This window comes from Lonchura striata, chromosome 26 (genome assembly GCF_050655825.1).
Source record: "Lonchura striata isolate lonStrDom1 chromosome 26, ASM5065582v1, whole genome shotgun sequence".
Classification (NCBI taxonomy): Eukaryota; Metazoa; Chordata; class Aves; order Passeriformes; family Estrildidae; genus Lonchura; species Lonchura striata.
The window spans coordinates 9,179,295-9,203,840 of record NC_140728.1 but is presented as its reverse complement, the minus strand read 5'-3'; the positions used below and the strand labels follow the sequence as shown (position 1 = coordinate 9,203,840).

Here is a 24,546-nt window from a genome sequence, read left to right as displayed (position 1 = left end):
TAGAGGACTTTTCCAAGCCTAATGATTTTGTGAAGGGCTTTGCTGTGCTGAATTGCTTTTGTCTTTGCCTATATATCTTGAAGAATAAAAGCTTCCTTGGAGTTCCAATATCTGCCCATTTATTTATACCTTGTTTTTTGATACAGACAGCAGTGAGAATATTAAATTACACTATTTAATATGTTAAATTACTTTTATGGACAATCTGAGTTTCATTTGCAAGTTTTCTGACTAAAAAGGATTTTGTTCCTCTTTATGCAAAATATTACATCATCTATGGTTCTTAAGTGAGCTGGCAAGAGCAGGAGCTGATGTTAAGACCAAAGCAGGTGTTTCTCTGAGCTGTGTCACCTGAACAATGAAGCATGTAGGTGTAAGGAAAGGATCTGTGTTGTGAAACTGTGAAGGAACCAAAGGCAGACTGCAGAGGTTTCTCTAAGCAAAGCCTGTGCTCTGTCCTGCTGTAGGGAATCTGCTGTGAACCTGGTGCGGAGCGGCTCCTACACCCGGCAGCCCTGGAGGGACGAGCCAAAGGGAAACGAAGCTCCCCACTCTGGTGCACCCACTACCTATGTATCCACCTACTTGAAAAGGTATGTTCAGGCCTGTCTTCTGTGTGTTCTCAGGCAGGCAGAACCACTCCTAATATGTCTCCCAGAGCTCAGCCTCCTGCTTGTTACCTCCTGCATCTTGTAACTGGCCTTGGGACCCTCTTCTGCTGAGAGCAGGAAAGAATAGATTTTTTATATTTGTCATGCTAAATAGTGTTTTTAAAGGCTATAATTTTTATTAATTTGCAAATTTCTGGACTGAATTTAAATACTCTTCTTCCCATAATTCAATAGCAAAGTTCTCTCTGCTTAATGCTAGTGTTACGGTTAGAGAATAAAAGTGAAATTGGTCATAAAAACAGATTAATAAGAGTCCAAAATAATTATTCTGATAGCTCTTGGTGAGTAAGTTATAGTTTATCTCTAATTTTGGTTTGTATTAGTCCATGTTTATAGTATTGCCAGAAAGTGGCAGTGATCTTGTGCATGATGTACAGCACTTGCTAAGCAGTAAAACTGATGCTTCCACTGTTGTTTCATAAGGCAGTAAGGAAGCAGTTTCTTCACAGTGTGTGTGAAGTTGTAGAGGCTGATTATTGGTGAAGGAGCCAGGAAGAAGCAGGAAGGCAATTCCAGGCAGAGCTCCTGTAACTGCAGTGTCCTAGACCCCCTGGGAGGCTGAGCCTCGGTGTCCTTGAGGTGCCACCTAACAGCTCTCTCTGAGCTGAAGCAATGCCCTACTCTGGTGAGGCAAATAGTACATTGCTGGGTTTTCATGTGAGCAGGAGGATCAGCAGTGCCAGCACCTCACCTTTATTTCAGCTGATACTATAGACCATCAAAACAGCCTGTAATAAAGATGTCACACTGCAAAGCCATTGTGTTTCTGCTTAAGGAAAACAGCGGCAATAGCTTGAAGTTTTAGATTGAGTTTCACAAGATTCTAGACCCTGAACTAAATAACTGTCCTGAAGATGGAACAATTGCTTGAGATGCTTGGAAGGAGGCAATTTGTTCCAGTGTTTATTCTCTGATAATGTAGAGGTAAGTGGTGCTCAAGGATGTGTGTGGCCAGTTGCTGAGCATGTACAGATCCATTGCCACAAAAGGTGAAGCAGCCCCTTCAAGCAGAAGCTTCTGCTCTGCTGCTCTGTTCCGGTGGCTTCACAGCTATCCTGGGACGTGATGACAGCCCAGCCTCCATGGCTTGTCTCTCTCTGAAGCTGGTCTGACAAGCTGCAGCTGATTACATTGGAAAACTTTTGCCTCTTGCAGCTGGCACACCTGTGCTGCTCCCTGAGCTGAGGGACAGCCCAGTCACCCCCAGACAATCTTACAAACATTGCTAGTTTATCCCAGCTAATCCTGCACCAGATTTAGTGTTGCACTCACACAGTTATACTGTATTTCCTTGGTTAAACCGTACAGAGTGGGGAAGGTTTAGGCTGCATTGGGATGTCACAAATACTGAGTTCTTGTCACAAAGGCTGAATTCTGGCCTTTCATAGGAGAGTGACTGGTTCACTGGAAGGTACAGAGAATACCTTTGTCAGGAAGGAATATATGTGCTTTTAAAGGAGACATCAATGGGTTTGCATTTCATATACAAATGGTAAAACCATGATCAATTAGACCTTTGTCCCATATAGTTTTCTGTAGGAGAGCACAGAGAAATTGAATACAATTGTATTGAACTTTTGATTTCTCCAGCCTTGTGCATCCACTCCTAAGATGAGAAAGGAACCTGGTTAGACATAAGCATTTTGTGATTTCCAAGTATTAGCAAAACTCCAAACCCAACTCCAAAAGGTCAAAGCTTCTTCTTGGAGAGGAAGAATTCAAGGGAATATGCCATTCTTGCATGTCACTGAGGGGATGACTGTATATATCTGCAGCTCCCCTTTGCCTCAGCATTTGACTAATCTCCATAAAAATCACAGTCTGGTTTGGGTTTGGAAGGGACCATAAATCCCATCTCCTTCCAACCCCTGCTATGGGCAGGGACACCTTCCACAAACCTGGCCTTGGCCACTCCCAGGGATGAGGCAGCCACAGCTTCTCTGGGCACCCTGTGCCAGGGCCTCACCACCCTCACAGGAAACAATTCCTTCCCAATATCCCTTCTAACCCCTAGTTATGTTCTTTAAGTGCTTTATATGACGCCCCAAACATAGACTGAACAACAGCAGCAGATCATCTTAAGATGGGGGAAAAGCTGGGGTTTTTTTTTCTTTTTTTTTAATAAATGGGAACAAAATAACTTGCAGCAATGTTACAAATATTCTTCATCTTTCATTGAAGCATATATTGATGCTCTCTCTCTCTCATGGTACTGGCAGTTGTTGTGCTTTCTCTGTGTGTGCCACTGGCCCAGAAATCTACAGAACCTTGTTCTAATATCCTCGTGTCCATTTTAGTGCATACTGGCCTTCAAAAATCCAGGTCGCTTTGACTGTAAATGAAAGGATGTGGAGAAAAACTGGCATAGCAAGTTGGATTAGTTCAGCATCCTGCCTTAAACATCAGCCAGAAGTGATGCCTCCCCAGGAAGGGCTCACACTGGAATGAAATCCTTCAGCCACACAGCTTCTCCATCATTTCACATTTATGCAAATACTCCTTGCTGGTTCTGGTCACATAAAAGTTATTGCAGTGAGCCAGGACAACAGTCCCTGCAGCGCAGACTCTGTTTCTGACAGCAGCTGCTTTTGAAAGAGAAGTTGTAAAAGCCAGGATAACTTCAGAGCAGTTTGCTACCTCTCAGGAATTTAGGAGCCAGGGGTTATATTTAACCATTGTTCTTAATAGCCACCACTGCAGCCAACTTCCATACCCACATCCTAGTTTGATCTCTGCAATACCCCCTGGCAGTGTGTTTAAAAAAATAGTTGTGTGCTTTGTGCAAAACTTTTTTATTACCACATGTGGAAGCTTTTTAGGAGTGTTAAGGTTCTTAAGTAAAAGTTTTTAATGCTTTTAAAATATTTCTTAGTCAGAAGTTTGTTTTTTTTTTTATTGGTTTGAAATGTTGCTTTACATTTCATTGCCCATTCCCTCATGGTTCTGTTGTAGTGATAATGTTAGAGAATGAAGAGCAGTGTGTCAATGCCTTTTTTTATTTCTGATGTTGAATTATTCAGCATAATTTCATACTCCTCCCTTGCACAGACTCCTATGGACACAGCTGTTAATTAACAGGATTCCCTGACTAACTTTTATATTGCAATTTTCTGGTCCAGTTCAGATCAAATGTGAACAATGGACTAAATGCCTTGGAGTGCTGCTGACACTGTGCAGTGGCACCCATGCAGAGGTACAGGCTGGGAGGTGGATTCCCGCAGAGGTGGCAGTGCCTCGGCTCCCTTTGGAGCAGGAGTGTGTTCCTGGTGCCCAGCATCACATTCTCTGCCCATGTGTGTTGGAGCTGGCACAATGCCATCCCTGTGGCCTCCCTCTCCTCCTCCTCCTTTCCTCTTATCCCCCATGTCACTGCTGTCCCAGGCACCTGGTGCTGCTTCCATCCTCACCCATTGCCTTTCCCTTTCTGAAAAATGATCCTTGTCAGGGCTTTCTGATACCAGTCCTGCATCCTCCTTTCCTGGCCGAGTTCCTTCTCTCTCTTGCAGCCACCCTTGTGCCCCAGCCTCTCTGCCTTTGGCTGTGCTAGGATGGTGCCACATCAGCTCTGTGTCCCCTAGGGCTGCCATCACCTTTTCCCCTGCTGATCCTCTCCTTCCTTCCCCAGACACAGGCTCTCCTGCCTCCTCTCCTTACAACACTCATTTATGCAACTCCATGGCCGCTTGCTCCACCTGCCCACCCCAGCCAGGCTCCTCTTCCCACTCCCACCCTCCTCCCAGCCCATCACCAGGGCTTGGCTTTTCCCTCTGGAGCAGAGAGCCAAGAAGGGAGGGGCTTGCTTCCAGCAGGGCTTCCTGCTCCTGCATGCTCCAGGCAGAGCTAGCATTCCAGAGAAAGCTCTGTTTAGGGTCTGGCAGAGGTTGCTACCTGGTGACAATGACTTGCTTGTTCCTGTGTGACCTGGATATGGCCGGCAGCCATCAACTGAGGAGCCCAAATGGGAGGTTCCTCCCTGTGGAGGCCTTCCAGGATGCTCTGTTGTCCCCTTTGGCTCCCCAGGGACCAGCTGCTTATGCTGGGCTTGCTGGGGGCCTTGGCATGTAAAACTGGCTTGTAAATTGGGTGCCTGGATGAACAGGACTAGATCCTGTCCTTGGATGTGGTCCTGCCCCTTCCCAGTGCTATTTCAGCCTCAGGCTGCTCTCTGGATTTTTACTCTAGAGTTGACTTCCAGTTTCATTCTGTTGTCCCTGGCTTTCCCTAAAACCTGCAGCTCTGTCCTGCCCTGCTTCTTTCCTCTAGGTCAGCTTTTATTCCTGTGCAACCACTTTGGTCCTTGTGCCCTGCCATGGGAACCATTAAGATGCAGGAGGTGAGAGCCAGCCTTCCTAGCCTTTGATCCTTCAGACAGTCCAGTCTGAGCAGTAGCAAGCAGGCATGCCAGATGCTGGGAGAGGTGTGGCAGGGCCCTAGGAGCCACTGGATTGCTCTGTGCAGACAGTGAGCAGCTTGTGTGCAGGGCTTGGACATGTGCAAGAAGGAGATTCTGCCAGATTTCATCAACTCTGTTTTCAGAGATATGCAGCTTTTCCCACTAGAATGGATTTTCTGTCCCATTAGGGCAGATTTTCTCTCCCCTTGGGCTGGATTTTCTTTGGAAAAGTGAAAGGGTCCATTCTTGTATAGGAGCCCTTCTTTCCTCTTCTGTCTTCTCCAAAATATTAACACAAACACAGCTTTTCAGTAAGATTGGTTTTCAGGGCTTGCTTTAAACTGGCAAAATATTATTTCCCTTGCTCATTCTTGAATATTTTTGGACAGCTGTACTAGCTATTTTCCAGAAATACAGTTTGTGCCAAACATGTCTTAGAGAGAATTAAAGCCTGAACTGATCATCTTTGCCAAAACTTTAAGCCACTGGGAATAAGTTCTTAAAACTGGAAGTTCTGGACATCCTCAGGAGTGATACAGCCAGACCAGCTTTTGTCACTCTCCTTTCCTGCTTTAAGCATCCTCATCCTCACACCTGCCTTTCCCCAGGGCACAGGGTGCTCCATATGCCCTGCTTTCACTGCAGCAGGGTGTTTTCCTTCCCTGATCCTCCCCAGCTCCCCATGCCATTGTTCTCTTGCTGGAACTGAGCTGGGCTTAGCTAAGCAAGGCTCTGCTGGCACTGGCCTGTGTGGGTAACTGGTGACAGCTCTGCTGCTCTCTGATCTCCTTGCACACGTTTTGCTGCCATGTGGTACCTGCTCCCGTCCCAGCTGCCAGCCCAGCTGTGGGATGTGCTGTTGAGTATTTACTGTGCTCTGAAGGACGTGATTTTGTGATGTTTTACAGTGCTTCATTTGGTAGAAGTAGTGACCTGAGCAGTCCCTACATTTCAGCCAGTTGCAGTCCATCTCTAGCTACCTCACCCACTGCCATTGGCTCATCTACCTCCCCGGGCACCCCGTGGCAACCTGTCTCTTGCTGTCCCACATCTCTCGGTGTGAACACTCCTGCTTCAGCCTGCCACAACACCAGGTAATGGCTCCTAGCGGAGACAGTGCTCCAAAAGTCAGTGTTTGGGTTGGAAGTTCTGGAGTGGATTAGGGATCGGAGGTGTGCTTCCACATGGGGCATGCTGATAAGCAATTCCAGAATGATAAGCAATCCCAGGATGGTGGTGTTGGACAGTCCCAGTGGTGGGTGTGACTGGCAGGCAGGTGACAGCCCACAGTGTGTCCCTTGTGCCCTCTCTCCCTGTGACACAGCACATGCTCAGGCTGCCCTCGGGTGCTCAGTGTACAAGTTCTTGGAGCTCCTTCCTTCTGCTTTTTCACCAGGTACATTTTTCTGATAATTTTTGCTACTTACAGGGATGCGAAGGCTATTAATTCCTCTTGCTCATTCTTCTCCAAGTTTTGTAAAATTCATTTTACTGTGGCTATTCTCTACAAACACGAGTGTAAAGCGAGGAGGATGAACTGTCCATGCTCCGTCGAAGAGGCTGGACTTGGTCAGCACTGGAGTTCATTTGCTTTGCTTTCCATATGTCTTCTCTATTTCAGAGCCCCTTTCAGGCAACAAACTGATTCTGCTGTAGAGAAAAACACAGAGGGCAGCTGTGCCAGCACTCCTCTAGGTGTAATCACAAACCATGCTGTGCTCGGCGCTGCCAACGGCACCGGGAATGCCGGGGCTGCCTCCGCCCCGGGGAAGGACCTCTCGGCTGAGGAGGCCAGGGAGCGCAGAAGGTCAGTGAGGAGTGGGCTCTGTGGCCCTCTCCATGGGCAGCTCTCACATGGTGGTGATGGTGGGGGTGTAAGAACTGGTTTTTAGATGTTACATGAAGTTCCTGGGCTGCTGTCCCTACTCTGTCTGAAGGTTTTGAACTGAATCATCACTGGCTTGTAGGTTAAATTTAGTTTCATAATTTTCTACTTGTCTCTTCAGCACCTCAGGCTTTTTCTTCAGTACTGATCTCAGCTCCTAATCTCAGCCCATCCCTGCGTGTTTGCAGGGATGCACAGCAGAGCAGCCACTCACAGTGGGTTCTGTAAAATGAATCCCATCCTAAAAAGACCATTGCACTGAGATACATTCAAATAAAATCTGTCCCTCTGATTCAGCTCAGCTGTGTTTACTTATGCCCTGATGGAGAAGTTTGTGCTGCACAGATCTCCCAGATTCCCTTTGCAGTGAGTGGGAGAAATCAAACATTCCTGGGGTGTGTAGGGGTGTAACACAGTAGGAGATGGACTCCAGCAGCAGGTACAGCTTTGACTGACTGGAAAGGCCAGAGGCAGGAGACTGCCATGTGCAGCTGAGGCCGTTCCAGAGGCCGTTCAAGTAGTAGCAGCAGTGGGAATGACTCTGACTCCAGCTGGTGGTATCTCTTTCTTATCACATGGTGTTATTTTAAGACTGGGGAAATACAAACAGACAGAGCTCTTTTCAAAGGAGCTCTACCCTGTGCATTAATTACAGAATATGAAATGATCCATATATTCTTCCTGCAAACAGATTAACTTTTCCAAAACCTGTCTCTTCTAATGCCATCAGTAAAAGCAAATAGTAATAAATAAAATACAGTGGTGAACTGGGTGTTTCTAACCAGCAGTGAGTTCATGCAGAGTACGTGGTGCTTGGATTCTTCCAAACTGTCATAGTGATTTATTGAAATACAACCCTTCCTGAGTGCAGATAGTGCTCTGACACATCTGAAATGGCCTGAGGCTGAAGGATGGCAAAAGCAATAATGGGAATTATCAGCCTACAGGGCTAAAGGTGATGGGGTGGAGCTCATGCTCAACTTCACCTGTAGCACATCCAAGCAAGGTGGGCTATGCTGTTGGAAAATACTCAAACTTGTAATGTTGCTTGGGATTTTTTTTTTTTCCCAGAGCTTGCTCAGGGAGTACTTGGAAGGTATTAAGACATTCAGGAGGAGCCATCCAGGAGTTCATCAGCTTTGTGTGCAGGCACAATTTGCACTAGCTACTGCAGGGTGTCTTTGGTGTGAAAACACTTGGGTTAGCCCTGGAAGTGCCTCTGTGTACTCCTGTTGCATAATTGGAGGTCACTTGGCTTGGGGTCATTTGCAATTGAATCGAGATGAGCTGCCAAAAGATAACTGCCAGTGCCCAGTGAGGTTGTGCAAGAGGACAGAATGAGTATTGTGCTCTCAGTTTTCACTAAAGACTTTTCACAATGGGCTCTCCATTTTAGCAAGCCCAGAATTGAGTTACAGAAGCAGGTTTTTCCCTGCTCAAAGTCCCCCCAGACTTCTGGCACTGTCTACAGATAAAGAACTTGACTGGGATAGTTACTTGTAGATGTTCAAAAAAGCATCCATTAATATTACTGCATTGGCATTTACTGCCAAATCTGTTTCTATAAATAATACAGAAGATCTTTGTCTCCTGCATTTTTATTCGAGAATCCTCTCCTGTGAATTATGGTAATGTAAAGAGAAAACACCAGAAAATTCCTCCCACCTTTAACTGATGCTTTGAAACTACTGAGAGGAAAAAAAGCCCAGAAATGATGCATCGTGCTCATGGGGGAGGAAACCTTACTGATGAATGTACATCTTCACAGTGGGATAAAGTGGCTGGGAGCTACCTGCACATTGGAACTAGGGTCTCACATCGATCCAGGGAGATAGGAGAAGTCACCTAAGCAAATAGAAGCTTATTAGGGAAGGACAATTTACAATTCCAGTAAAATAAAAAGGCAAATGGCAAACAGTTGTCAGAGCAGTGCTGTATGGATTTCAGTTCCCAGTGGCAGCTGTTGCAGGAGTGCTTGGGCTGCTTCGGTGTTTCCAAAGCACCAGCTTGCTCTTAGCAACAAAAACATAAACAGGCTGATCATCTAATTTTAGATCACAGGGATATCTCTGAACTTGTGGCCTTAAAATTATCTGTGTGAAGCCAAAAGGTTAAAGCAGAAGAGGCTGCTTAGGGCTGGGAATGAATGACTGGCATAGTGCACTGGAGTTCTGGTTTGCATCCTGTGGTGGCCAATAAGCCTTACCCTGCCCCACCACAGTTTGACCCATGGTGGTTCACCTGCTCCTTGTTTTCCAGCTGAACTGGTCAGGCTCCAGTCAATGCTGGGAAATAGTGTAAATTACAGGGGGAGGAAAGAACAAACAGCAGAGGGGCCGTGGAGCAGAGATCTGTTTGGGGCCTGCAGTGCCATGTGGTGCCAGCTGGTCCGGACTGGGGCCCGGCTGCCACCACGTGTGTTCCGTGTGTCCTGCTGCACATGCCATCTCCCGTGTGTCCTGCTGCACATGCCAGCTCCTGTGTGTCCTGCTGCACATGCCAGCCTCCCGTGTGTCCTGCTGCACATCCCAGCCTCCCGTGTGTCCTGCTGCACATGCCAGCCTCCCGTGTGTCCTGCTGCACATGCCAGCCTCCCGTGTGTCCTGCTGCACATGCCAGCCTCCCGTGTGTCCTGCTGCACATGCCAGCCTCCCGTGTGTCCTGCTGCACATCCCAGCCTCCCGTGTGTCCTGCTGCACATGCCAGCCTCCCGTGTGTCCTGCTGCACATCCCAGCCTCCCGTGTGTCCTGCTGCACATCCCAGCCTCCCGTGTGTCCTGCTGCACATGCCAGCCTCCCGTGTGTCCTGCTGCACATGCCAGCCTCCCGTGTGTCCTGCTGCACATGCCAGCTCCCGTGTGTCCTGCTGCACATGCCAGCCTCCCGTGTGTCCTGCTGCACATGCCAGCCTCCCGTGTGTCCTGCTGCACATCCCAGCCTCCCGTGTGTCCTGCTGCACATGCCAGCCTCCCGTGTGTCCTGCTGCACATCCCAGCCTCCCAATGCTCCTCTGCAGCACTGTGGTGTGCTAATGCCATAAGCTGGAAATGTGCCATCTCCCGCAGCCAGTGCTTGTGCCAGGCAGTTTCTCTTGGATTTTTTCTGGAAATTTTGAAGCTGCTGATGAACAGTGTGGTCTGGCCATTTGGATGATCTCCTGCCAAAAGTAAATTGTCTCCCATTGTCAGTGTGTTTGTCCACTGAACTCAAACAGCCCTTGCTCTGCTGAGGGTGGATTTCAGCTGTGTGGATGTTGTGCCTACAGTACCTGACACGGACTCTGTTCTTCTGGGGCAGAACTAACAGCTTCCTCATTTTTGCTGGGTGCCCATAGATGGTGTAGAATGGGGAGTTCCTGTTGGTTGGAGCCCAGTGGTGGATCATCCACCTTCATCCAGGGTGACAGCGGCCTCTAGTGCCACCAAAAGCTTCTTACCCAAGTTATCTGCATCCTTGTCTGTGCAGGTTCAGTGCAGGGCTCTGGTCACGGCTTCTCCCGGCAGTCCTGCACTGCAGCCCCCACCAGAGTATTCCTGCTGTCACAGGGCTGGGCTGCTCAGAGCTCTGTCCCCTGGGCTTAGAAAGGAGCTGCAGGAGATTCTGCCATGCTAGAATGTCATTTGATCCATGAGATATTTGTACTGGAAAGAAAGTCTGGGAGATCTGGCTGAAGCTTTTCATACTCTTCTTATAGAAGTTTTACTTCCCAGAACAGCTGGAAATGTGACTGTGCAGCTCACAGCTGGTACGTGGGGTGAGACATGCTTTGCCTGAGAACTTCCGAAAGGCAAGTCTGTGCTCTCAGTTATGTGGCCAGTTTAAAAGGACTCTTGAATTTGAAATCTCTCCTGGTTTGCCAAGAATTGGGATTTTTTTTTTTACACACACCCCCCCCCCCCCACCACCACCACTGTATTTATACAACTATACAACTGAATTCTGCCATTGTGTGTGTCCTTCCTGTTCTTCAGGAAGGTTACAGCAGGATGGTTCTAGCACTTGCCATCATACATGCTCTCAGAGACAGGAAACTCATCTCTCTCCTTACTTTTTAATTTATTCTGACCAGTTTGTCATATAACTGCTCAGTCCCTGGAGGTGTCCAAGGCCAGGCTGGACAGGGCTTGAAACAGCCTCGTCTAGTGGAAGGTGCCCCTGCCCTTAGCAGGGGTTGGAACTAGATAAGCTTTAAGGTCCCTTCCAAACCAAACCATTCCATGATTCCATGACAAATCCAGAGTAGGAGTGAGGTGGACTTGTTTTCTGGTTGCTTTGGAGTTGGTGGCTCTGCTCAGCCCATGCCTTCTTGCCCTCTAAAGTCTCCCCTAGAAATATTTTTCAGCTGAAGGAAATTCACTGACATGCCAGGTAACTGTGTTTGACATACACTTCTGTTTCCTGCTTCATTCCCAAGAGGAATTTATTTTTCATTCTAAGGTTCCAGCTGCTAATGATAGTAGCATATATTATTAATATATTATTAACTGAATCCTCCTCCACCAGTACTATTAGATGAACAATTTTTGGCAAGTCCTTTTACATCGTGGTTCTTGTCCTGTGGACATTCTGAGTGTATCTCCTCTAGGAAGAGCATAGATGTGTCACCTGATACGTCCCTTAACCCTCATGATCTGACAAATTGAATAAAGGACCCTGATCTCTGTGAAAGTTAAACTATAAGATTTGCATTCAAGGAGTATTTAAAGGTTGCTTGAGAGGAACTGGCAGAAAGGGCTGTGAGCAATAGCTCACTGCTGCCATATTTGTAATAGCATTTGACTCTAGAATCCTTATCATTGACTGATGTAAAGCTGAGTGGTCTTAAGCTCCTGGGAAAGGTCTCTGGGGAAGCAGAGTGGTGGGATGCTCATGCAAGGAGCTACTACAAGGCAAGGGAAGGATTCCTGTCCACACTACACAGTGGACAACAAGAAGTTAAGTCTCTCCTGTGAAGAGCTGAAAAATCATCCGACACCTGCTGTGACAGCATTTCCCTGCCACTGCCTCTGCCTCTGCACTTAATCACTTTCAGATAAAGTTGTCCCTTTTTTCAAAGACTGCTGGTGCAGATGACGTGGGAGGGCAGGAATTCTGCTGGCCATGGGATTGTCCATGTTGGGAAGAGGCGAGAGTGCTCCTGCTGGATCAGAAATCAGGCTGCATTTTTATTTTGAGTAAGGTCGAGGTGTGGGCCGGGGTCAGTGCGGTTTCCTGTAGGGGCGGCGAGCAGGTGTGTGCTGCATGCTCAGCCAGCAGGGCTTTATCCACCCAGGGGAAGGGGGGTGGATATTTTGGCATTTGCTTTGGGTGGGGGAGCCCAGGCTGTAGGCTGGCCTGCTAACAAAAGCAGGAATCCATGCAGGATCCTTCAGGAATGGTCAAGGAAAGGAAGCAGGGACCACTTGCGCTAAGCATTGTAAAAGAACTGCAGCTTGGCAGCGTGGAGCAAGCAGCAGGTAAAACTGCCTTTTCCCCGGCCCTGTCCATGCCCAGTGTGTGTGCAATTCCTCTTGCCTTACTAATGGGAAGCACTGCCCTGCTGCACGGCTTCACCCTCAATCTAACAGCAATAATGGTACCTTTTGGCTCCAGTGCCATCCCAGTGCCACTGCCTGGGTGTTCAGGGGCTGGCCTTTACTAACTTTGACAAGTTCAGCTACTTCTCTGTGCCCAAAATGGTTATTAAAGCCAAGAATGTACCTGAAATATTTGTAGAGATCCTGTGTGTCACTACAGCTGAGAGCTAATTCAGCACTAAATCAGCTAGTTTATTAAATTCTGTGCTCCACAGGATTGACCTGGCTATGTGACAGTTGGAGGAGCCAAAGAAGCCAGGTAACTTCCCTGGCATTTCTATTTGAAAAGTTTTTGTGCAGACTTAATCTCTACCTGTACCTTCTCTGTACCTGAGAAAGGTGGACACTGGAAATTGAAACAAAGCCACTGGCTAAGCAATTGCAATGTGAGCTCAGTAGGAAATGGAAATCTTTGATACATTATTAATATTCAGTGGTATTTTGTGTAATGCAGCTGGGGCTGATCTGTGATCTTGTTCCTTGGAGCTGCTCAAGCATCTCCTGCTCCCACAAGGTGGCAGTGAAAGGCTGCTGGGATGCACTGGCAGGCGACCATCACTCCTCGGGCTTATTTAGTTCAGCAGGTGAATTTGATCATCAAGTTTTGATTTTATTTTTTAATTGCAGAAGGCAACTAAAAAACTCTACTCAGAGTTATGCCAAGGTGGTTTTTTGTTTTGTTTTTTTTTTTTCCCCAGGGATTTTCTGCTCTGTAAAATTTCCTGTTTCAGACTGCAAACCAGCTTTTGGGAAAGCTCTAACAGGTCTGCTTAAAGCTGTTAAAAATGTCAAATTGTGTTGGTTCAGTTGCACATGAGAGGGATGCTGACAGAGGCAGGACATTGGTTTCCTCTGTCAGTGGCAGGAAGTGGAGTTCTATCCTGTTCCAGTTCCTGCAGCAGATTTTTAATGCAAGGATGCAGCTCCTGAGAACTGCAGACAGTGCACCTTCTTCCCTACCACAGTGATAACCCACTCAGTGCTGTGTATTGACACATGAAGTCCTGTGCTGAACACAAACAATTCCAAAATACTCCATCCTGGTAAGTTTTGCACTTGTGATGGTCACAGCTGACACAGTCAGTGACAGGGTCATACTGTCAGTTCAGGTGTTGCTGGCTATCTCTGCTCTAGGATTGCAGCACTCTTTGCTTTTTTCTTACAATAGGAATTCCTGGATTGTTTTTGGTTTTTAGAAAAGTACATGTTCTCTTCTTCTGGCAGAAGTTTAAAGGTCTGAGTTCACAGCAATGGTTACTGCAGCCAGTTTAGGGAATGTGATTACTGTGATGTTTGTTGCCTTTTCACTCTTCACCATAATGCTGAGTGACATTAATTAATGTGAAGGGATTACATAGATCATGAAAAGCTTCTCATGTATGTGCTGACTCCCCCAGCCCCAAACGTGGTGAGCTCTCAGGAGTACCAGTGTTGTATTTTATTCCTCTGGCAGAGGGATTGCAGGGCTGTGTTCCCAGCTGGATCTGCAACTTGAGCACTCCTCACCTCATCTTGGAGCCATCCGGGCTGCCAGGGAAGCACAAGGAGCTGCTGTGGGGACACAGCACAGGAGGAGCAGCTCTCCTGTCTGAGGGGCACACACAGAACTGAACATGGAACCATGGAATGTTTGGTTTGGGCTGGGAGATGGGTCAGGATCTTACAGCTCATTTTGTCCCACCCCTGCCATGGGCAGGGATGCCTTCCACTAGACCAGGTGGCTTCAAGCTCTATCCAACCTGGCCTTGAACACTTCCAGGGACAGGGCATGGGAAAGGGCCAAAATTGTCCAGAACTCCCTGATGGGAAGTGTTCTTGTAGCCTCAGCTGTCATATGTGTAATCTCGCCCCATTGTAGACATCCCATGGAAAGAAGAGTTCTGCAGGTGCAAATGGAGCTCGTTGTTCTGATGAACAAGTGGCAAAGATCACAAGTCTCTTCATCTCTTGGATCAGCAATTGAACATGTTGAGCAAAGCAGAGCTGTGGAAAATAAAGGGGCTAATCTGCTGCTAGTGAGCCTGCTAATCAACCTGTAACCAAAGGGCTGAAATTCAGACACTGAAACTTGAAGAATTCATTGTCCAGATTGAAACACAACAGCTCCCAGCAGCAAAAGCCTGAAAATGGGGAATTCTCAGCCAAGCCTTTTTGAGCCAGCTGTGAAAGGCTTTAGGACTATGATTTTGTTATCCTTCAGCTTATTAAATAACTCAGCATTGTCAGACTGTCTCCCCTCTCATTCTGAGCTCTAGCACACACAGTCTGATATGTTATCCTTCTCTCCTGCCTGGAAGGGTCTCTCAGAGCCTCTCATTACTACTTCCAGTTGCCTGGAAGGGTCTCTCAGAGCCTCTCATTACTACTTCCAGTTGCAGTGGGCTGATGGGCAGAACATGTCAGCACAGGGATAAATTCAGGGAAGAAACCAAAACCTGTTGCTTAGATAAGAGAGCAGGAAAGTTTCTTTTTCTGACTGTTTCCATGAGGCTGCTAATAATTAACTTGCTGCTGGGGACATAGTTCACTTTCTAACTTAAGGAATTGTATTTTGGGAACTGCTGTCAGCATTGTTGCCTGCAAAACTTGCACTTGCTTCTCCTCCCTCCTCCAGCTTACGGATAGTTATTTGCTAATGGCAACTCTCCAGTTTGTAGGAATGCATTGCTGGAATGCTGTACTTTTCCAGTTGTTTCCAGAAGAACAGTATCTGTACTTGAGGCTTTTGCTGACCTTTTTTCTTTAATCTTCCTTTTTACACAGTGCATGTGAGTTTTTAATATACATACATGTATATATAAACATATATATGTGTGTGCATGCCTGAGAAATACATGTATGTGTGACAAAGACTTTTTAAATTACTGCAGTGTTTGGAATAGGGATGCTGTATTCTTTTAAGAAGAGAAATTTCAAATATTTTAAGTCTGAGTAGCCAAACAGCTTTCCATGAGGTGAACACACCTCCTTGTGCACAGGGAGCCAGACCTGTGCCTGGCTCCCCTGACCTGTATTACCTGGATTTGGAAGAGCCAAAAGTCTGTGCTGGCTTCCAAGAAAACTGTCACTGTTGGTTCTACTCTAGTGAGTGTAGTTCAGAGTCACTTCTAAGCTAGAAAGAGGTGAGAGGATTTGGAGAGGGCCTGGGAAGAGCTTCCTCCAGAAGAGCCCCATCAAGCTCGGGTCCAGTTCATGACCAGCAGAGTCTCATTTCCAGAGACTGGTGACAGCTGTGATGATGAACCAGTTACTGTGTGTGCAGTTCATGTTCTTACTGTGCTGGCTGTGGGACCTGGATTTATTGAAGAGGGACCTGACAGGGATGGAGGGAACCTGTCATGGCCCAATGCAGCTCATGTTGGGGGTGTATCTCAATTTTCAGTCCCGACAGCAGAAAAATTCCTTGAAGAAATTCTGAGAAGAGAGCAGCTGTAGAACCTGGTGGATGTTTAGCTTCCAAATCTGTTGCTAGGTGTTCACAGAATTCCAGAAAGGTTTGGGTTGGAAGGGAACTTACAGCTCATCTGAATCCATCCCCTGGTATGGGCAGGGATATCTTCTACTAGACCAGGTGGCTTCAAGCCCCATCCAACCTGGCCTTGAACACTTCCAGAGATGGGGCAGCCACAGCTGCTCTGCCACATGTAGGTGATCAAGTTTTGCACATTCTTGCTGTTCCCTCTGGGACTTGGTAATATTTTGCCAAAGGACTCCATGGTGGTGAATGGTGTTTGCCAGAAACATTTAAAGCTCTGAGTACCTGAAGGAGTTCAGGATGGCAGGATGGAGACCAGTGTACCAGTGTCATAAAAGCATTATCAGAAGACTGTATGTTTCTTGGAGAAGTTAATCTTTTGTTCTTGACACCTCTGCACCAACCAACAGGGCATTGTAACTCTCTTTTCAGCATCATTCACCCTTGGCTTAGGAGGGGTTTCTCCTCACAGTATTTTCTTTCCCTCTGGCTAGCATTCCCTAACATACAGATTTGCTCCTGTGTTCCTGGTTTACTAGCCTGTATATCCAGCCTTCCTATTTCCTGGGTTGAATCTCCCCTTCTATTAGTACTGTATTGTAGCTCCTTTTGCCTTGATGTGGTGATGAGTAGTTGGGATCCATTTGAGATTTACACTATCCTTGATGAAAGAGTTGACAGATGAAGATAGGCGTTTCCTTGAAAATAGGCAGAATTAAGTGGGAGCCAGGTTCATCAGTCAGTTCCCAGGCTTTTTCCTAGCTAATACACAAACCAGAAGCTTGTAGCTCTCTCAGGGCAGCAAGATACACTTTTCTCTGTCTGTGGGAACTGCAAACCTCTGCAGTGGTTTTGCTGACTCTCATATACACATCTTGAACAATTTCTATTCTCCTCCTTGAACTTACAGCCAAAGCTTTGGTAAAAATCTGTTCTGCTTTATACATGCCTTGAGCTTGGTGTGATGGCTGCTCTTACTGCAAGTATTTCTCAGAGAAAGTTTATTGCAAGGAAACAAAGCACATAGGGCCTTTCCTTTGAAGATCCACTTGGACACTGAGATGTTTGCTTGAATTAAGAGGGTGACACAGGCTCTGCACTTGAGGCAGCAGCATGATCCTTTAAAATATAATTAAAGGATTGTGTATTGTTCAGAGGCTGCCTCACACCCCATTTAGTGCTTGTGCCCTGCAGCCTGCTGTGCTCTGCAGTGTTTCTGCTTTGGAGAGCACTGTGCTGCTCTGCCTGTGCCATCCAGCCCAGCCCTGAGCTGCACTGACTCGCCATCTCCTTCCTGTGCATTTGTTCTCTCACTCTCTTCCAGCACATTTAGCACACTCAGGTCTCTCAAAATTCAGTTTTTAAGAAAAGCGACACAAAATGTGTCAGTAAAAGACAGTAAAATCTGTCTTTTCTCTGCTTTCCCCCAAAATTAAAAAGCAAAGTACACAGGGTCCCAAGCAGGGCACATCTGGGCCTGCATTGCCAGGCTGCTGTGCAGCTGCAGGTACTGACAGCATCACCCCTCCTTGGGCACCTGGAACAGGCTGTGGCTGCTCCCTTGCAGAAATCAGCTCTGTCACTGTGCAGTGGCTCTGCTGACTTGCCTCAGAAAATTCTGTTATCTCATGCTGTAAATGGCTTTGGGTGAGCTCCAGAAAGTGATGAATTGTGTAAATGGAAAGAACCCAAAAGTTGGCAAATTGATCGTGGCTGTGGCCCAGGCTGAGCCATGCTGACCTGCAGGATGTGCTCAGCTGAAGATCAAGTCACTCATACAGGTTGGACTCCCAGAATGGCTAATGATGCTGTAAGATGTCTGTATTTTTATATAAATTCTGGGGGAGCAGAGGGGAAAAAGTCTGGGAGGATGATGGGGTAAAAGACCCAAAATGGTTTTTCTCTTGCCATACCCAAAGCAAAGCTGTGGCCGAACTGCACCAAGGAAATGCAAGTGCCTGGGCTGCCCCAGCTGCAGAGCTCCTCCCCACACCTGGGGCTGACCTCATCCCCACAGATTTGCCAAACCTTTCCTGGAACTCATTTGAAAACCTGTTTTGTCCTCTCTATACCTGTAGCTCCTACATACCTGCGTCCTCACTGCAGAGTGAATTCCACTGATTTAAATTCCATGATTCAAATCCATTGCAGCAAACTGCCTGCTGTACTGAGCTACAAATTTACTTGGTTTATATATTTCAGGAATTTATATTTTTTTTACTACTGCTCTGAACTTCATTTGCAGTATATTTTGCAAATGCCTTCTTCCTGTAGGTGGCTTATTGCTTCTGACTGCTGGGCAAACAGCAGTGATTCTGCTTGTGTCAAAGGCTGCAGAAAATGCTTGTTGTTTCCTTAATGTGCCATTACCTGGACAGTGCACACACTGCAGCAGAGAGAGCAGGAGAGCTCCTGCTCTGCAAAATTAGGAGTTGCACAGCTTTCACTCATCAAACAGCAGCTTTTTTTGTTCATGAAACAGTAGATTCTTGAGAGACAGTCATCCCTCTGAAGTGTAGGCGCTTCCCTGTTGGCATATCCATCACAGCTCATGTGTCTGTCTGGTAATCAATGGGAAGAAATGAGCTCCTCTGCAGTGCATGCACATGGGTTGTGCTGGAGGCTCCTCGTGAAGGTAATAAATCACATCCTGGGAGTGCAGCTCTGCAAGCGCTCATCTCCATTGCAGGCAGCTCCCAGAGCACAGTTCAAAGAATCATGGAATCTCCTGAGTGGGAAAGGATCTCAGGGATCATTGAGTCCAATCCCTGGCTGTACACAGACACCCCAACAATCCTACTTTATCCCTGAGAGCATTTTCAAAACAGTCCTGCAGCTCTGGCAGCCTCAGGGCTCTGCACATTCCCTGGGGAGCCTGGGCAGTGCCCAGCACCCTCTGGGGGAAGAATGTTTTTCACAATATCCAGTCTAACCCTCCCCTGACACAGCTTCATGTCATTCCTTCGGGTCCTGTGCCTGGTCACAGAGAGCAGAGATCAGTGCCTGCCCCTCCAGGAATCTCCAGTGCAGCATCCCTGGCGCAGACTCAATCCTTTGCACTTTCCTTGGCCTCTGGAGATCAGGGATGTTCAGTACATTATACATCAGGTCACATCCTTGCACCAGTTTCAGGTGAGAAGGCTCTCACATGAGCCCCACAACACCTGAGGAGCTGAGAGGTGACTGTCTGTACCTCCCACAAGCCAAGAAACCCCTGGAGGCCAGACTGCTTTTGCTGCACAGCTGAACCAGCACTGAACACAGGTCCTAAGGGTGAATAAAACCCACCATGGCAGATTATTGTAGAATGATCCAAATTTCCAGATTCTCTGCAGTTTTGTCACAGTGCAGCAGTTTAGTGAACTTTCTAATAAATGTCTTAACATAGTGGATCAGATGCAAATCCTCTTCAGCCCATTACCTTTCCCGTGAAGGTGGTGGACTAAAACCAGGAAAAGAGTCTGAGGACAAAGTAAGCGTACTCACCTTCATCCCTCACTTAGCTCACTGCCGTTTGAACACATCCAGACCTTTGGTACAGTGTTAACCTGGCAGTGATAGACCTACAGAGAGCATTCCAGCACCCTCATCCCTGTACAGTGGGACAGTGTGAATAATCATTCCATATTAACCAGGCTGAAGAGTAAAGTTTAATTAACTGTTCATAAGACTGAAGCCTCTCCTTCAGCATGGAAATCATTTACTGGCTGCACACCCCTTGACTCAGAGCACTGCTCAATTTCTCACCAGTTCCTCCCAGTGAATGCCAGGGCAGAGGCTGCAATTTATGTATTTTCACGTGAATAATTCTTTTGAATTTTCCCAGCTTTGATGAAATCTAGTTGTGCCCATTTCTGTGTTTAACTGTGGGTTTTTCAGTGTTAAGGAGCTTGGTTTACGCAGAGTGTGAAGGTCATTCTTTATTTCCATGGCTCTTTCTGAGGCATGTGTCTCTGTGATGCCTGCAGTTCAGCAGCTCCTGGCGTGATGGGTTTCATATTGATGAAGGCAGCAGATTGCAGGAATATGATCGTGACTATAATGACAGGAAGGAGGGTCTGAGGAATGCACCAGTGCAGGATTTCTGTTCTGAGATTTTTATCTGAGTGAGAGGGCATTTATGAGGAGTGGGGTTCTTTTCCTAATGATGCAGTGATTTGGAATGGAGCAAATAATCTAGAGAATAGGTGCACCTTTTAAACAGAATATGTCCAACACTAAAGGGTTTATTGAGAGACTCTGGGGAGAAGGTGCTGTGAACATGTGTGTACTGTGTGCTCATGGAGAAGTTGTCCCAAAGAAACAGCAATAGCAGATGGAGCTAAAATTATTTTTTGCCCGTGAGAAACAGAATAATGCCTCAAGAGTCTACAGATACAGGAAGGCAGATCATCTGCTATTACTTTAACCTCTTCTGCACCTTCTTTTCTTTCAGGTCATATCTGACTCCAGTGCGGGATGAGGAAGCAGAATCACTGAGGAAGGCACGATCCAGACAGGCCCGGCAGACTCGCAGGTCTACCCAGGTAAAGAATGAAAATATTCACATCCATTTGTAGGATGAAGAGAGCTGGTTAATTGGTTGCCCAGAAAAGCTATGACTGCCCCATCCCTGGAAGTGTCCAAGACCAGGCTGGATAGGGCTTGGAGCAACCTGGGATAGTGGGGGCTGTCCCTGCCCGTGGCAGTGGATGGGATGAGATGAGCTTTAAGGTCCCTTCTAATCCAAACCATTCCATGATTCTGTAAAGAGGCAGGATTGTCTTTTCTCTTACGTTATTTCTTAGGACAAGGGACTTGCCTACACTCACACTGTTTTGGAGAGATTCTGGCAGAATTTCCTTCAAGGAATTACTACAAAACCCTCCCACAGACATACACGAGTTAGATTTCCAAGTTTTGCTTTCTGCAATGTACCTGCCTCTTAGTTTGTAGTGGTCACATATATTTGGGTTGCTTTGAGTCAGTGATTATGTCAAAAGACTGAGAAATACAGTAAAGGCAACAGAATTCTTCCCTTTCTCTTACCATAGGTATGAAACATGAGCCTGACCAGATGTGAGTCTGTGGCATTTTAAACTGACGTGAAAGACTGAAAATGTAATTTCAGGCTGCAGAAATCTCCAAGGAGACTTTAGAGCCCTTTCCAGTGCCTAAAGGGGCTCCAATAGAGCTGGAGAGGGACTTTGACCAAGGACCTGGAGGGACAGGACAAGGGGGAATGGCTTCCCATTGCCAGAGCATAGGGTTAGATGGGATATTGGGAAGGAATTCTTGGCTTTGAGGGTGAGGAGGCCCTGGTACATGTTGCCCAGGGCAGCTGTGGCTGCCCCTGGATCCCTGAAGTGTCCAAGGCCAGATTGGACAGGGCTTGGAGCAACCTGGGATGGTGGAAGGTGTCCCTGCCCTTGGTGGGGGTGAGATGAGATGAGCTTTAAGGTCCCTGCCAAGCCAGACCAGTGTGGGGTTCTGTGCTCTGTGCATAAATGGAAGGCTGATGTTTCCCTGCAGGGAGTGACCCTGACGGACCTGCAGGAGGCTGAGCGCACGTTCAGCCGGTCGCGGGCGGAGCGCCAGGCGCAGGAGCCGCAGGGCGACAGGGCCGAGGACAGCGGCGACAGGCCGGAGAGCCGCGCGCGGTGGGGACGGAGCGCCGACGACGAGGTGATCCTTCTGCCTCAGCACCCCTTGCCTGAGAGCTGACACCAGGAGAAATTCTTTGGGGGTTATCTTTTTATTCTGAGGGGGACAGACTAGCTGGAGAGAGGCACTGCTGAGTTCTGTGCAAGGGAGGTGGATGTGGAGGTGCTGGAGCTTAGCTCTGCCTTTGCTCTCCTCTGGGAATTTCACCTTTCTGTCTCTTGCCAGAAAATAAAATGGTGTAAATCCCAGAAAGTGTAATGAGAAGGCTAATGATAGAAATGTGGCCTGGATCCATCCTGCTGTGCAGTGTAGACAGAGGCTTTGTGTTCATGTTTTTCAACAGAGGTTCCATGTATAATGGAAAGCTGGAGAGACCAGTTTTCTGCCCCTTGCCACCACCTCTGTTTTTTTCACTCTAAATCATATCTTTCTATTTGATAACTTGTGTCTCCTGCCATGAACTGTAGGGACAAAGGGATTGATCCCAGATCTCCCAGCTGTGGAGGGTGCTTTTACACTTTAGCTGTGCAATGACTTTAACATCCATCCTTATCTGATAGAGTGGACCTGATCTGGCAAGTGCAGGTGTTCACTTTCAGCAGCAGTGGAGAAACCATTGCACTCTGAAAAATGACTGCCTTCCCTGAAATCTAAAATCTGGTACTTCCTTTTCATTGTACTATTTTTCTATCATGGCTCTTTGTTTGTAGACCGTCTATCGGCGATTGAGGGGCCCAGCGCAGCCCGACAAACCCACAACACCTGTGTCTCCTTCCACAGCAGCACCTCTGCTCTATACAAGCTCATACCTGACTCGAACAAATAAATATCTAGGGCTGGACTCCATGAATCCAGCAGATCTCAGAGCAGCAGGCACAGAGATGGAGAAAAATGGTACGTACCAGGAGAATGAGGAACAGATAAAACTCAAGGGTTTGCTTGTGGTTTAGAATTTCCAGTGTGTACAGATGGAGAGAATACGTTTACTGGTTATTCTGAGGGAAGCTGCCATGTCGCAAAACAAGTATTATTTGTTTAAATGAAGTTAAACAAATTCTTATTGCTTTTAACAGAGAGATAAAACAATATTTTCCATTTTGGGTGAATAAATGACACAGTGATCATGGAGCATTTAGCTATTAGAGCTGGGGAAAGAGGTTCCTCTAGTAGTTTGTCTTCAGAACAGGAATAAGTCAGAATGACTTGTGGAGAGCTGACAGCTGGGGTAACCTCCCTGGCTCTGATGAGGGAAGGAGTGTGAGTATCCAGCTGTAGTAAGACACTGAGATTCCATTTCATTTGGTTTAATAACTCCTTTGTAATATAACACAAGGCAAGATGACCTTGATCAGCTTGAAAAGAACCCCAGAACCTTAGCAGAAGCACAGATGTAAATCACTGAAACCAAAGCAGTCTTTCTTTGCTTGGCCAGAGTGTGAAGATCAGGATTCAGACGACAGATCCCTGAACAAACAGTCGATCCGAGAGCGACGACGGCCAAAAGAGAGACGGAGAGGCACCGGCATCATCTTCTCAACACAAGATGTAAGTTTGAGTTCCTTAGAAAGAGAAACTCCAGGGTGAATTTTCTTCCGATTCCAAGCTTCATGATTTTCTTCCCAGTCCACTGATTTCTCCTTAGTTGTTCCCTCTCCAGCTCTCTTTTAGCCTGGCATATCCAAAGGCCTCACATCCCTGTTTGGCCTGTGTCAGACCGAGCAGCAGGCTCTGGGCAGCCTGTTCCTGACCTGTACCATGGGAGCCTTGCAGGACTGGGACGGGGCCCACATGGGAGAGATTCAAAGTCTGATTCCTTTGGAAGGAGGTCACAAGCCACCTGAAGTATTTTCAAATTTCTTCAAGCCCAAATTTGTCTGCTCTTTAGGCCCCATGAAAGAAAGACAATAGGAAGAAACCTCATGTCTGGGTCCCCTCCCAGCACCAGGAAACATTCACGGCATAAGTGCAGCAGAGCTGTCTTTTCATGGTCATTTCTCTTTATTTGGGTTTCAGAGGATTTCTTCAGTCTGAGGGAAGGAATCCAACCCTCTAAACTTTGGTTAGAGCCTCAGGTAGGAAAACAGATCACCTTTTTCAGGACAGAAGAAGAATTATGAAATTATGGTTAATGACCTGAGTCCAGAGCCAGCTGGGATGCCATGGTAGTTCATTTGCTTCATGAAATCCTGGAGCAGTTACAAAGGGCAGTGGCTTCAAGAGGCTATGCAAGTGCAATATACCTGGGATGACAAGTCTTTCCACCTGGAGTCTAACTGAACAGGAGATACTTTTGGAAGTCAGTATTATGACAGTATTTCACATGTGCAGTTTTTCCAAGTTTTTTTCCCCCAGTGTATTAGGGACTTCGTCCCAGCTCCTCAGAAGCATTGGAATGGCAGGAGCCATCTCAAGAATCATTCTGTCCTCAATAACACAATCTCCTAAATGGCCACTAGGACACCAAACCTGGTCTGATAATCAGCCAAAAGCATTTGGACAGGCTTTTTTTTGACAGAAGTTTTCCTAACATTATCATCAATTAATTTTTTCACTGAAAGGGTGATTAGGGACTGGCACAGACTGCCCAGAGCAGTGGTGGAGTCACCATTCCTGGCTGGGTTCAAAACACACATAGATGTGGCATTTTGTGCTGTGACGGAGTTGACATGGTGTGTTCAGTCAAAGGTTGGACTTGCTGGTCTCGGAGGTCTTTTCCAACCTTCATGATTCTATGATTCTATAAACAATACATTATCTGCTTGGGCTAAGGTTTTGTTGTCTCCAGAGCTGCCTCATTATATTGTTTGCCTTTCTTCCTAGGATGAAGATGAAGTTGATGGAAACGAGGAAGTGAAGGAAACACGTGTAAGTGAAACCATCTATCTGGATCATTGATGTGTCAC

The 24,546-nt window shown here is 46.9% G+C and overlaps 1 protein-coding gene across 10 annotated transcripts in view; it reads left to right on the top strand.

Moving 5' to 3' along the window:
* Positions 1–24,546, top strand: part of PPP1R12B (protein phosphatase 1 regulatory subunit 12B) — a 133,077-nt gene that overhangs the window by 59,935 nt on the left and 48,596 nt on the right. For 7 of the 10 annotated variants that reach the window (XM_085561521.1, XM_085561520.1, XM_085561524.1 and 4 more), the window contains 8 exons: positions 468–593; positions 5,973–6,158; positions 6,686–6,871; positions 20,436–20,526; positions 21,512–21,664; positions 22,354–22,537; positions 23,076–23,188; positions 24,464–24,508. In XM_085561521.1, the coding sequence (XP_085417647.1) occupies positions 468–593; positions 5,973–6,158; positions 6,686–6,871; positions 20,436–20,526; positions 21,512–21,664; positions 22,354–22,537; positions 23,076–23,188; positions 24,464–24,508 (1,084 nt within the window). The remainder of the gene's footprint in view (positions 1–467; positions 594–5,972; positions 6,159–6,685; positions 6,872–20,435; positions 20,527–21,511; positions 21,665–22,353; positions 22,538–23,075; positions 23,189–24,463; positions 24,509–24,546) is intronic. The other 3 variants (XM_085561527.1, XM_085561525.1, XM_085561523.1) reach the window with 2 other exon arrangements.